At 32.0% G+C, this 14,436-nt stretch overlaps 1 protein-coding gene across 1 annotated transcript; it reads right to left on the bottom strand.

The window, feature by feature from the left end:
• Positions 1-6,298: 6,298 nt before the first annotated feature.
• On the bottom strand, positions 6,299-10,799 carry LOC127791640 (wax ester synthase/diacylglycerol acyltransferase 7-like). Its single transcript, XM_052321620.1, has 5 exons — positions 10,570-10,799; positions 9,283-9,858; positions 8,617-8,979; positions 7,032-7,169; positions 6,299-6,436 (listed from the first exon to the last, which is right to left on the bottom strand). The coding sequence occupies exons 1-5, from the start codon at positions 10,738-10,740 to the stop codon at positions 6,299-6,301; spliced, it is 1,386 nt and encodes a 461-aa protein (XP_052177580.1). The 5' UTR covers positions 10,741-10,799.
• Between the last annotated feature and the right edge of the window lie 3,637 nt (positions 10,800-14,436).

The following is a 14,436-nucleotide window of genomic DNA, read 5'->3' as shown; positions in this document are numbered from 1 at the left end:
TTTCATGCATTCTATCAAACATTTGGCATGCAATAGTTAGATCCTTATACACGAATGCCTGTAATTCTGTAAAGCATTGTCCAGATAATTAGATGCATGCTTTAAATTAAAGAAAATCCATCTAAGGAAGAAAGAAATACACCACTCCACTCATATGGGTATTTTTCGAACGTTGAAAATGCATTAATAACCAACCAAACATCACCTTCCTACTGCAACAATGACACTTGAAAATGCATACGTTCCCAGGATTAAAAAAGGAAAAGATCCGGCAAATTGAGAGTAATATTCATACTCATAAAATAATATATTTAGGTCTTGATTCCTATGCCCCTACATATTTATATGTTCAAGTATTAGTTTTATTAATTAAAATTCGACATAGATATTAAGAAAATCAAAATATGTAAAACGTAAGACTTACAATAATGTTCATTAGAACAAAATAATATAATGAAAATTATATACTATCATTAAGTTAATGAAAGCTGTTTGAGTTAGGCTTTAATTGAATTTGAGTCCTCCAAGTTTCACTTTCACATTATAGTACTGCGACCTATACAATAATGTGTGTACACTTTTCACATTTTATTATTGTAACTTACATATTATATAATAATGGGCTAATAGTGGCAAAAATCTAAACATTTACCGGTTTTTGCAATTTAATCTAAATATTTCAATTTTAGTAATTGTATCCCAATTAACTTGATTGGGTATAATTTTTCTAACACTCGAAATCAATTTGACATGCGTGGATCATTGCTAACATAGCATGCTACTTGTCATTAAAAAAATATTTAAGTGAACCCCACATGTACAGATGTAAAAAAATAAAACGATATGTATACAGAGAGAATGAAGGACACGAGATGGACGATGATGAAGGAAAAGATCGAGATGACGACGACGGCATTGGGCTAAAGGCGATGGCCGATCTGGAAGTTAGAGGCAACAACGGAGGCCAATCTAGAAGAAGAATGAGGAAACCCAGGAATTGCTATCTTCGCCTTGTCAGTCAGCCTTTCTTGTTTCTAATCTGAGCTTCCTCCTACTCACGACCACCTCATAGAAATTAACTGATGGCCTTCTGCTATTGTCTGTCGATGACGTCCTTTTGCTGGTTGTCTCGCCCTCGCCGTTGATCTCTTAAACCAATTTTATCGATGTCAACGATCAACCATCAAACTTTCATATTCTAGATCGACCTTCTTCCATATTAGCCTTTATTGTCGCCTCCAACTTTCAGATCGATCGCTACCTTTAGCCTAGCACTATCGTCGTGGCGATCCTCATTTGTCGTTGTCACCATCGTCGTCCATCCCATGCCCTTTCTTCTCTCTCTCCCTCTCTCTCTCTCTCTCTATATATAACATATCATTTTATTTTTTATTTTTTTACACATGTAGATGTAGGGCCCATTCAAATGTTTTCTAATGGCAAGTGGTGTACCGCGTCAGCAATGACACACACATCTCAAATTGATTACGGACATTAGATAAAATTACACCTAATTGAATCAATTGGTATATAATTGTCAAAATTGAAACATTTGGATTAGATTGCAAAAACATAAAAAGATTTGAATTTTTGTTGCTAAATCCATATTTTTGCCCTTAAAAATCTATAGAATAAATTTCTAAGTCATTGTAACTTAAGATATAAAAATTAAAGTTGTTTATTCTTGCTAAAAATAAAATAGCATGCTTTAAATAAGAATCAAATTCGTATAACGACTTTGACATGTTTAATACATTTGACATCACCTAAATAAAGCCTATATATCTTTCTAATGAGTCACATAAAAACACGTATAATATCTACTAAATATTATATGTCACAAAAATATAGTGAAGTTTCCAAAATCTACGTTTTAAGGTTTTTCTTTTGCTTGAAATAACTTGGTTCGCTTAGAATGTTTGAATATTCTAATAGATGAATCCAAGTTAGAAAATGAACATTTTAAGTAAGAAGCCTTCAAAAATAAAACTTTATATAAAATACCGTGCATAAAAAAAAATGTAAGTTTCTACTCCACGATATCACTTGTGATTATGTCGATCTCTTTTCAAAAGTCATCTCAACCAATGTCCTAAACACCTCTTAGAAGCTCCCTAACCGCCTCACATGTTTAAATTAAGTTTTCATATGTTTAAAATAAAAATGTTATTTAAACATTTATTTGTAATATTTTAGCGACACTAGGGCATTGATGTGTTGTATTATATTATATTGATTTTATATAAAATATAATATATTAATATATCAATATCATTAAAAGTGTCGTTAAATAGATATCAAAATAACATTTCACTTTTAATTAAGGATCATGTTATCCCTTCACAAGGACGATGTTTTACTATTATCAAATGATATTTATATTCCATTGACCAAGATAAATCTAAGCCCCAAAATACAACGAAATAGATGGGAGAAAATGGGGATTTGGATTGTGTTTGATTTAAGGATTTAAATAACGTTTGAACATTATATATGTGAAGGGTTAAATATTTTTATTAATATGTATTATTGTCTAACTATAACAATTAAATTTTTTATTTTAGAATTAGCCAAAATAGAGTTCTTCACCACGGCAAAGGGTCCGAGATACCACGAGCAAGGTCAAATGGATCTAAAACACATCGGGGTCAGAACTCAAGTAAGGACTCGGATAGGTCCTCGAGACTTCTGGATGGGCTACTCAAATAGGCCTTCGGGGAGTCAAGAGGAAAGGGCCCCAATAGGTCTTCAGGAGAAAGGGCTTCCGATTTGCCATCATAAATGAAAGTAAGAAAGGCACACGAAAGACTCCTCCATGCGAGCTCTCTGATACCTAAGTCAAACAATAATTTGAGAGAAATATCTAATGGTATGTCCAATGTCACGGAAATGATGCAAATGTATGTATATGATCATTGTCCTGATAGGGTATTCGTGTTATGTTCAAGTTCCTGGATGGGTTCTATAGAGTGACAACCGAATGGCTCGAGAAAGTTGGGATAATAGTCTAAGGGAGAATCCAAAAAAGCTATTGCCAAAAAGGTCTGAGAGTCTAGTAAAATCTATTTGTCCCAAAAGAGTCTTAGACGTTTGAAAGATTTGAGTCAAAAAAAAAAAGGTCATTTTTCCTTTAAGGAGACGTTTATTTATAGGCAAAATGGTTGAGTTGGAAAACTCTTCTAGAGAGACCCATTGGATAAGGTGGGAGGGTTTGGAGAAGTCTTCCGAGGTGAAGCACACCGATGGTTGTCTTCGAGTGGTCCCAAAGATGTTTTGGGCCATCGAATGGCTTTGGTCTAAGAAACCCCAAAAGGTGTGTCATTGTACTTTAGCAAAAATGATGCATGTTAAGCTGGTCTCGGAGTACCTAACAGGGATTCGAGAGGCTCTCGTCTCGAAAGTTGTTTGGGGGATAATGAACTTGAAAATTGATTAAAAATTTAGAAGAATTTTTTAAGGCATCCCACAACAATATGAAAATATGAGATCTTAGTTAAAGGATTAGTTTAAGTGCCACATTACAAAGGTTAAATTGACATTTTATTGTTATTTTTAAATTTATCAAAAATTACTTATTATCATGTATGCATAATTTATGAATAAGACAAAATACTTAGACATATAGAACTTTTATTAGAATTAAAAAAATAGAATCATTACAAGTTTAAACATGACGACTTCTTGAGAAATTGAATACACAAATGATGGATTGCGTAAAAATAGTAATTCCAAGAATATTGTCCATAAGAAGATGGGTTAAAACTCTTTTTGGGCTACGTTTTAGGGCTTTTGGTGTACCACTCCCCTCCCCCAATTAGGGAAGTTGTTAATTTATTTTAAAAAAATTCTCTAATTTATAAAAATGGAGTGGATCATTAAAGTGTGGGGTTCAAATTTAAATAAATAGAGAAAATTTTAACCGGTACCCTTAAAATTTAGATAAATTATAGATAGTACTGTTCACATTCTAAAAATTACACTAATCCTTTTAAAATGATCCCAAGTACCCAACAATAAAATTATACGACAACAAATGTATTTTTATTTTTAATTATAATTTATTTATATATATATTAAATATTTAAATATCAAATACTTATCAAATATTTAAATTTATAATTTAAACATCAAATCTAAGCATTAAATACATATATATATAATATTTAAATATGTTTTATGGCAACGAAGGGGCATTTAAATTTAACATTAAATGTGCATTTGATTGCAAGGGTGGAATTTGGGTGGAAAGAAAATGAATTCTAGATATTTGAATTACAGGGAAAATAAATTCCTAAAAATTAGAAATTTAATCTGTTTGATTGGTATAAATTTTTTACCTTTTTAAATGATATTATTTTCCATCTTTTGCTGTTTGATTGGTAATATTTTTTATATAATTTAATAATTTTTATTTTTCATTTCTATACATTTATATTTATCACAAAAAATTAAAAATAATAATAAACACTCTTTATATATTTAATTTGTGATGAAATATAGCAATAAAATAAAATAAAAATAAACCCGAAAATTACAAAACCCATTCTCTCACCCCCAAACCCACTTTCTCACCCTCTCTGTCTCTTTTCTGCGTCTCCCTCCCGCCATCGTCGTTGCTAGGCATTTCTGAAGGTGCAGAAGATCGAGCTGACAACCTTATCGTCGATCTTCTAGGTCAGCATCAATCTCCGACGACCATGGCCAACAACTAGATTCTCGCCATTGGCTCCTCCAACCCCATCGTCGATCTTCTACACCATCGGCTCCTCCAACCCCATCGTTGCAGTCGTCACTGTGAGTCTCTTTCTCTGTTTCTTGTGGAAATGGCGACGAAGCCCAATACCAAGCTCGTTTTCAGCGGTGGATGGCGACTCACAGGAAGTCGGAGATGGCGACGAAGCCAGAGTCGGGGCTCGACTTCGGGGATGGATGGCGACGAAGATGAAAGGGATGGAGCCGGCTCGAATGAGAGAGAAACTAGAGAAATCGAGGTGGACAGAAGCGAATGTGCTGTGCGCGCGGTGATTGAATTGCCTGGAAATAGAAAACAAACCCCTTCTAGGAAAATCATTTCCCGCAAAAGCAAGAAAATAGCATCACGTGACCAAAAATGGGAACTTAATTTCCCTAGAAAATAAGTACAATCAAATACTGCAAAAGTTAGAACTTGGGTGGAAAATACTCATTTTTCGTAAAAAATAAGTGCAATCAAATTGGCCTTTAATTGATTTTTGAATTGATATCAATGTGTTAGTTTTTGTTAATATAGTTTGATAACAAATCAAAATAAGGTTTGAATTATAATAATAATTAAAATTTAGTTATTGTGGTGACAAAAATTAAAGGAAGAGCGACCAGTTTGTTATGAAAAGACAAAGTTTAGAGACTAATAATGTAATTTATCTTAAATAATTATTTTATAAAGTTATGTAAAAGAATGGTTATAAAAGTAAATAATATATTAATTATTGTTAAGCTAATTAAAAGTTTTTGTGATTTTTAAAAAAAACATGGAGTCATGTACTTTTGTTAAAAAACAACTTAACCTACTTTTTAAAAAAATAATTACATTTTATAAACACAATAATATTTTATTAAATAATACTTTTAAAAATAATAAAAAAACAACTAAAAACAATAATATTTTATTGTTAAGCAACATTTAGTATATTTTTTTTATATCTAGTTTTTTTTATTAATTGATAATAAATATATTATATTTTAAAATATTTTACTAATTAATAAAAATATTTAAATACTAAAAATAAAATATATTAAACGCACCTTAATGAATACTCAAAAAACACTCACGACCAAAACTCTTTATTTTATTATTATTTTGCCTGTAGTGTTGATTGTTGACTATTCATATTTTTAACAAAATAAGTACACTCTTTTAAAGTAAAATCTCATCTACCTTTTAATATAACATTTGTTCTATGTGAGCAAATTGAGAGACCGGGTTCAATAGGGGTGGAATCCACATACCCAACCCCCGCAAGTCTACATCGGGCAACATATTTGACGTGACCAACATAACACTCCTAATCAACATAATAATTAACTTAATTGGCTGTTTGCTTCAAAAGAAACAATATATCGCCAACAAAAGACAGAATCTTACATTTGTAGTAACTTCTACTTTAAATTCAACTTCAACTTAACTACATATTTTAATCCACTTTGATGTATTGCATCAACTTAACTCCTTTTTGTAATCCACTTTGTTATATTGCATCGTGTGGTACATAATATAAGCTGTAACTTAATAGTGCTTAATTAATTATATGTGAATGAACTAATTGGAAGCTTTAAGTATCATATGAAAGGCTGTCTCAACGCAGCAACTGAACTTGTGGGGATCCATGAAACCCTTCTCCATGCGAATGGCCACCCTTAGCTTCCCAACATAACTCATCATTGTTACTGCACTCGCCTGTAAATCAGAATCAGTCGTGTTAGTAACTGTAATTATATATCGAATACATTGTATTTTTTATCTTTTTTTATTAATATAGGGGTGTCTGAATTTTGCTAGACTAATTCTCAGGGCAGGTGAACTTCTCCCCTAAGACACCACTTGAATAAATCCAGATGCGGTCATAGTGTATACACAGTCAGACCTATACATTCGACTTAATCCACGTGAGACTTGTCTTCCAATTTTACTGTTACATTCCAATTAAAAGCTTTCTTATAGTAATAATTCTATCTTTTAAATTGTTGCACTAATTCAAATCTCAATACTCTATGTGAAACTATAAGTGTTTTATCACTGTGCTATGTTCGTAAGCGGGAACACATTGTACTATTACTGTTCTTGCGTAATTCTCCGCCGCTCGTATCCTTAATTTTGGCAGAGGAGATAAATTGTAAGTACAGATTTTATCTCACTTTGTAGAACAAAGCGTCGAATCTATGATCTACTGATATGAATCACAGTTTATCATGACTCAATCACTTGACATGTACCTGAAAACGAACACATTGCATTTTGAAGTATAAGACATGGGGGAGTTGGGGGTGTGTACCTCTGGACTGCCGGCCAAAGTGAAGTATAATCCTTTAATGGGGTGATTAGCGAGCGCCATTTGTTCAACCGGTCCAATCAAATTGGACAATGCCATGCTAGAATTTTTCATCGTCTTGTACACATATTGAGCTGCTACCTGTACGACTATATTTGGTTAAGGATTCAAATACGATATTAAGCTTAAAAAGGAAATTTGGCACCTATATATTATACTTAATGAATATCAAATTTAATAATTATTTTTTTCTTTTTTTCTTGTTATCAGTTGAGTATATAAATTTTCAAAATCATGTTTGCTATCCTTAGACCCTGATTGTTGTTATTCTCGGATCTGTACCATTAATTGACTTACCATGGGTATCAAATTTGTCTAATTTTTAAAAATTTAGGGCTGACCAAATTTTTTATTTTGTACACAAATTTGCATTATTTAGCCCTCATTTTTACCATATTATTTTATTTTTTTCACAATTAACTAATGAAAACATGTCAAGTTTAAGCTACAAGACATCAAATTAAACCTAAATTTAAAGATGTTAATTTTATAGGCGATTTGTCTATCTTATATTTATCAATGGATATCTAAAGTTAAATATGAATTCAATTACATATATTATAAATGATTTAACTATAGATAGTCGATCAGATGGATCCTATAAAAAATGTAATATATAATATTAAATATGAAATATACTAAATATTATTTATTTAATTTATTATCTAATCTAGAGCATTTATGCTGTATGTAATTAGATCTAAATTCAAGTTTGGGTAATTAGATCTACATTTAATATCAAACTGATTTAAACAGATCAAATTTAAATTATGAGTTAGACCATTATGAGACATAAAGTACATAAGTTGCCTTTTAAATTGCATACCACTAGGATTAGGTTTAGTTTTATATATATCTTTGTAATTTAAATTTAATATATTTTTTTTACTTAATTGTGAAAAAGAAACAAAATAAAAATTTGACACGGAATAATATAAATAAAAAATTTGGAACTTAATATTTGAACTTTTATTTTTTTCATTAAAAATGTTTTTATTTTTATTTTTACATAATATTCATTTAATACATATTATTTTTAGCCTTGAAACAATCTTATTAATTAGTGATAAATATATCATATTTTGAAATATTTTATAAATTAATAAAATTATTTTTTTAAAAATAATAAACTAAAAATATACATTTTATTTAAAAATAAAAAATATATTTCTTTAAATTAACATTGCCGGACAATTTATACTAGTCCACTGAAAAACAAAAGCATTTTCCTCCCTGAAAAACAAAGTTGTTGAAGTGATAATAATAAAAAAAAATAATGAAGTATAATTTACAGGGAGGGCTTTTATAGTGAATGACATGTTTGTAAATTAATAAGATAAAAAAATTTAAGAGTATTTTTGTCAAATAAGCATGCATTTTGGGTAATGTTAAAACTAAAAAAAAAAAAAAAAACCAAATCCAAGTGACAAAAAGTTAATGGGTTTATTTGGGAAATTTGATTTTAAGCAAATAATTACGAGCTTGTCATGCGAATGCGATCTAGGAAGGGTGGGTGAGGAGGACATACCTCTGGGCCCCTGAATTTTCTTAGCTTCTCCAATAGCCAAGCAGTGATGAAAACGGTGGCGGAGTTCCTCTTCCTCTTGATAATGCTATGAGTTTTGATGACAAAGCTGGTGGGGTTGGATGACTTCAAGGAACTCAGCTTTGGAATGGCGACCTGTAAGAAGGTGAAGTGGTTGCCCCATGGCATCTCAGCGTTCGGCTTCACCATCTCGCTCACCGTCTTGTAGTTGTAACCCACACCAACGGCCCTGGTGTTGAGCACCACCAGCGCCGTGGAGGCTGCGTTCCCTTGCTCCTGACTTTCTGCTTGCATGTACAACCGAGTTCCTAGGAATACTGCTCCCACTATCACATCGTTTACTGTCTGTCAATTGATTGAAATTATATTATTCGCAGACTTTTTATAAGAAAAGTGAATATTAGAAAAGTTTATGACTTTATTATATATGCTGGTTTTCAACCCATCAAATTAATTTTTAATTAATTAAAGAAATATTACATCTTGTTATTTTTTTTTTTAATTTGCTAAGGATGTTAATTGTTATTTAGTATAAAATATTTACATAAGAACATATAGATTATTATTATTATTATTTATTTTTGTCTGAGTGTAGCATAGGTAGATATAATTTACATTACTATAAGAGTAAACAACATTAGTTCTTACCACTCCAAGCTTGGCTTTGATTTGTTTGATCTGATCAAGGGAAAACATTAAAGTGGTTACTGTGATCGGCCGAAACTGAACATCTTCACCTGATCGGATTGGAGTCCGGCCATCTTCAACAAAATTACTCTTCATCAAACCGAACCCTAAATCCAACACAGTATTGGCAAGCTTAGATAAAACTCGAGGCACAACTTTGAAGACGCTTCTGATCTTCCCATCTTTTTGCTTTGAATTCGATCGAATAGAAGGAAAAGTTAAAGGAAGAGACGGATTGTCAGCTCTCTGCAAGCAAGAGAGAAGTGTTCCCATCAGAGAATAGCCATCGCCGAGCGAATGGTGAAGCTTGAACACCCAGTTCCCGGCGGCGTTGCTCGTGGCGTACTTGATGATATGAACTTCCCATAACGGTCGGTTTGGTGGAATCTGCTCCAAGGCTATCGTCGACAAGTAGTCGTCAAAGCAGCCGTCATAGAACTCCGGCGACATTCCGACCGGAAAACGAGGCACCTTAATGTGGTCTTCCAGCTTCACTTCAACCCTCTTCCATTTTTTGGCTCCTTTCTTGTCGGCAACCTGATATTGCATGATCACAGATTCGCAAATGAACAGTAGAAATGCCGTTGGGTGATCGTAATTTGCACACAAGAGTGAAAAAGATGTTAATTATATCAAATAAAGACTCCCTTTTAAAACCGGCGTGTACGGTGATTGCAACTTTAGTTTTTATTTGTTTTTAAGTTTATCTTAAATCAACATTTTTTATTTTTGGGTTTAGTAATAACCATAAATGAAGATAGTAAGGTTGGCCTAATCATAAAGTTACTTTTGCCATTATCATCCTTGCGCTATCTTTCACTGCTAGCACCTTTGATTTGGACAAAAAAAAAAAAAAATTAAGTAGAGATTTTATTTTATTACACAGGATTAAAAAAATTAAACTCAAGATTTATTGGTGTAAATCTTAACTTATCATGATCTAATCACTTGATTTATGTCCTAAAAACTTAAAATTACTCTTACTCTGTCTGACGTGGTGATCCTAAGTTTAAGTCACTTAAGAATCTAATAATGCTTTATAAAGCAAATGGGTTATTTTGTTTCTATAATATATAATAGATATTGTTAGGCAATTCTAATCTTACTTTTAAGAATGCATGATTCTGATATCATTTGTATATATATTAAGCCACATTTAAATTTTCTGTGTCTTGTTTTCTTTTTGATTTCTCATAGTAACTATCTGCAATGATATATAAGTGCTATATAGAGAGAGCGAGATCGTACCATGATGGAGGAAAAGCGGGGGTTGATGGGAAGGAAGACATGGTTGAGGAGAGAGAGAGTTTGGGAGTCATCAATGGGAATTTCGGATTCCAGAACAGCCAGGATGCAGAGGGACATGGCGGAGCTGCTGAAGTACTGCCCGGTTGGGCTCACCGGCGGCTCACACTCCATATTCTTATATATCTCCGCAGCCTGTATCTAATAATGATCCGATGCTCTTCAGAGGTTCATCCGCCACCGCCTTCCGTCGTCGCTCTTCCTCTTCCTCCCCTTCCCCATGTATTTATACAAAAAAGTGGTCTCGTGGAGCCATTGATTTAACCAAGATAGCACGGAAAACGAAAAGTTTCCGATACGATAGGCAAATGCCTGAAACACGTTTTCCTACAACGATAATGTAATAGGCATATTATTACGTATATTTTAGATTACATACGACAAAAATATCTTTGACACCTCCTCGCCTTACTCAACATTTTACCATTTTGAGTGAAGAATATTTTAGTTAAACGCATCACCGTTTTACGCCGTTTCAGGTGAGGGGTATTTTAGATATTTTAGTATCATTATGTAGTACAAAGTGTATATAATAATGTACATATAACATTTTTCTTTTCTAAAATAGTAAGAAATAGAAACGCAAATAAAATATAAATTTAAAAAATATAATTTTTTTTTTAAAATATAATTTTTGATATAAAAAATTAACTTTAAGATATTCATATGTCATATTCCAAACTGATATGCAATATGCTATTTACTTTAAGATATTCATATAATCATATGCCATATTCCAAATTAGCCAAAATCAAAATTTTAGTGTAAATGCAATATTATTGAAAAAAATTGATTAATTTAAAACTAATTTAATTTTAATATAAATAGATTAGAAACAAAATACCAAGCAGATCGACGGGCGACCGATGTCCAAAGCGACGAAATACGAAGTGACAGATCAATGGTCGACGGCGAGAAAGCACCTGAAATAGCAACGTGAGTGAGCGATGGAATCGGAATGGCCGATGAGTCGATGCCATCTTCGAAACGTGAAATGGTTCAGAAACACCAAAACGACACCCAAATGCATTTCCGTGCAACTTAAGATTTAACTATTACCAATACTTCCCCCATATCTTTGCCTTTAAGTACACACACACACACACATACTTGACTTCATTTCTCATCCACAAGTTTAGATGATCGATGGCCAATATTGTATTATTGTTGTCTTATTGGGATGACCGTCCTTGAGTGATCCTTGTCGCTTGTGCTCTCGATTTTGGCAAATAAAGTAAATCGCAGGTGTGAGACTTTGTCTCACTGTACAGGATGAGAATCGAATTCACGATCCAACAGTGTGAATGTTACATATTGCTTGTCCAACCGCTCGACCTATACACTGGAACTTGTTATCTTATTGTTTGGATTGAATTGGTAGAAAGAATGAGCAAAAAATTTTATTCCACACTTGCATTAATTACACACTCATTGTATCCATGATAATTTGAAGACTCTCTTAAATTTGAGTTTATTATTTTTTAGCTATATAAGTAGTGTTCATATAAGATTCATAAATTTAAGAGGAGGATTAGTGACATCTGAATAATCATTATGTTGATGACTCAAACGAGATTAAGAAGGCAGTATGTATGGTTAATTTATCTCACCTAATGAACAAGTTATAACATAATTTATTTTTTGTATTACATATATATGTTGAAAAATAAATAAAAAACAAAAAAAAGCCTTGCCATTTAGTTGGCCTGGTGATAAGAAACTATCTATCATCACTTTCTCCAAAGACAAGCTCATCCATAATTTATACACATAATTTGTGAGTTATATGAGCATCATCAATTTACCAACTAATGCATATATATTTGAAATGTAATAATTGTGTGTCTTCATTATTAAAAAAAATAAAAAGATCAAAGAATAAATGTGTTAGAAAGAGAGAGAGAGAGAGAGAGAGAGAGAGAGAGAGTGCATTGACGGAGTGACGAATTACAGGTACTGGCTACTTAAAGATAAATTGTCCCAATAAGGATACGCACCAAAGACAGAACTTAGGCCAAAAATCCACAATAAAGCATGGTAACGGTAATGCCATCAAAATCAATCACGTTTGGTTCATTCTTTAAAACATGATAATATCATCAAAATTGGTATTACCAAAGGCTTAATTAAACGAGACAAGATGGAAGACCAGGCCCAAACAAATAGGCCTAACAACTGACCTCCATCTAAAACACACTCAAATCCTAAAATAAATCTGACCACCCTGCCATTGTTAAGCCTACAGCAACCATCTGCAACCAATTACCGCCTTCACTTACGAAATGCCCACCACATTTGTAGTCCGATTGCCAACGACAGAGAACCGTTCGACAAAGATGCCGAAGAGAGGTTTTGGAGCCCTAGAGAGAGCTCGATCTAAACGAAAATTTTATCCACAATTAAAACCTTTATATGATACAGTTTATAGCAATATTCAATATTGTATTGAATAAAATATTCATTTTGTTACTGAGAATTTGAAGGTATATGGTATGATAGCACTATTTTTGGATATGGTTTTTTTTTTATTGAAATTACTATGGTAGTGTCATTAAGCATACAACATTAGGGTAATCTTTCTTCTGTTTTCGCTAAGTAAGATTTAACATTAGGGTAACCTTTCTCATGTCATCAACATTCGCCTGTTAGGAAAGAAAAAAAAAAAAAAAAAACAGAAAAGATTATAAAGGTATTTCCATCATATGTTTTTTTTGGGGTCATGAGAACAGAATTGGTGGTTGAGACTGTCAAATCAGATTTAATGCTTTCTTTTAAACTGTGAGGCCATCTCCGTCTAGTAGCTTCGTGTAGTAGCCTGAACCATGCATATATGGATGGATGAATCTGCCTCTCTCTCCCACCGCTCTCTCGCTCTCACATTCATTATTTCAATTACTTTGCCGCTTGGAATTGAGCTCCAATACAGACGTAATGCAGCTAATGTCTTCTGCAGTAGAGTTGAGATCTCATGGAGCATTCAAAAACTGTTTTAAACATTTTTAATGCCCACGAGTTTTAGGTCTTTGGGTTCCCATTGCACATGCATCTAAATGGTATGGGGATTAATTTTTGGATCGAAAATAAATCACGATCAAACCATTAATCACACAAAATGAACACAGAATTTTAGGTGAAAAATTGATTTTCATGAGCAGAAAAAATAAAATATAACTAAATTGATATTATAGTACTAATTTCAAGGCATTGAACATCTATTTATAAGTCTAAAATAATCTATAAATGTATACAAAATTATATTTTGATAAGAAAATGAGTAAATATAATATTTCTCTATATGAGATTAATCCCAATTAAAATCAAATTTGATAACATCATAATCACAGTTAAATTCAAAATCCTAATTAAGGTCAAATTATGAATCTTAATCACAAACAAATTTAAATTCCGATCACGAGTATAACAAGTTCCACCTTGACACAAAATTCAAATATAGAATTATTCAGAATTCTTTCTTCAATCTCTCTAACAAATACTATCAAAATCTGCATCACGAGAAATACTAACAAAATCCACACAAAAATTATTGTAGTATATATTTTTAATCACACTTAAAGCATAGGCATCAAGATTAGAGTTAACGTATCTTTATTAACCTTAATGACTCCATATTCATTCACTAACGTAAATCTATTTTAATGACTCAATCTTTATTTAAATTTATATGTGTCAAAATTGCACATATCTTAACTTGTAATAACAAAAATCTAATATTATGGTCTAACAATAGAATATCATACTTCAAAGTAGTCATTACATAAGATCAAATAATCCTAAATAATGACAAATGAT

Source organism: Diospyros lotus, chromosome 15, assembly GCF_014633365.1.
Source record: "Diospyros lotus cultivar Yz01 chromosome 15, ASM1463336v1, whole genome shotgun sequence".
Classification (NCBI taxonomy): domain Eukaryota; kingdom Viridiplantae; phylum Streptophyta; class Magnoliopsida; order Ericales; family Ebenaceae; genus Diospyros; species Diospyros lotus.
This window is presented reverse-complemented; position numbering and strand designations above follow the sequence as displayed.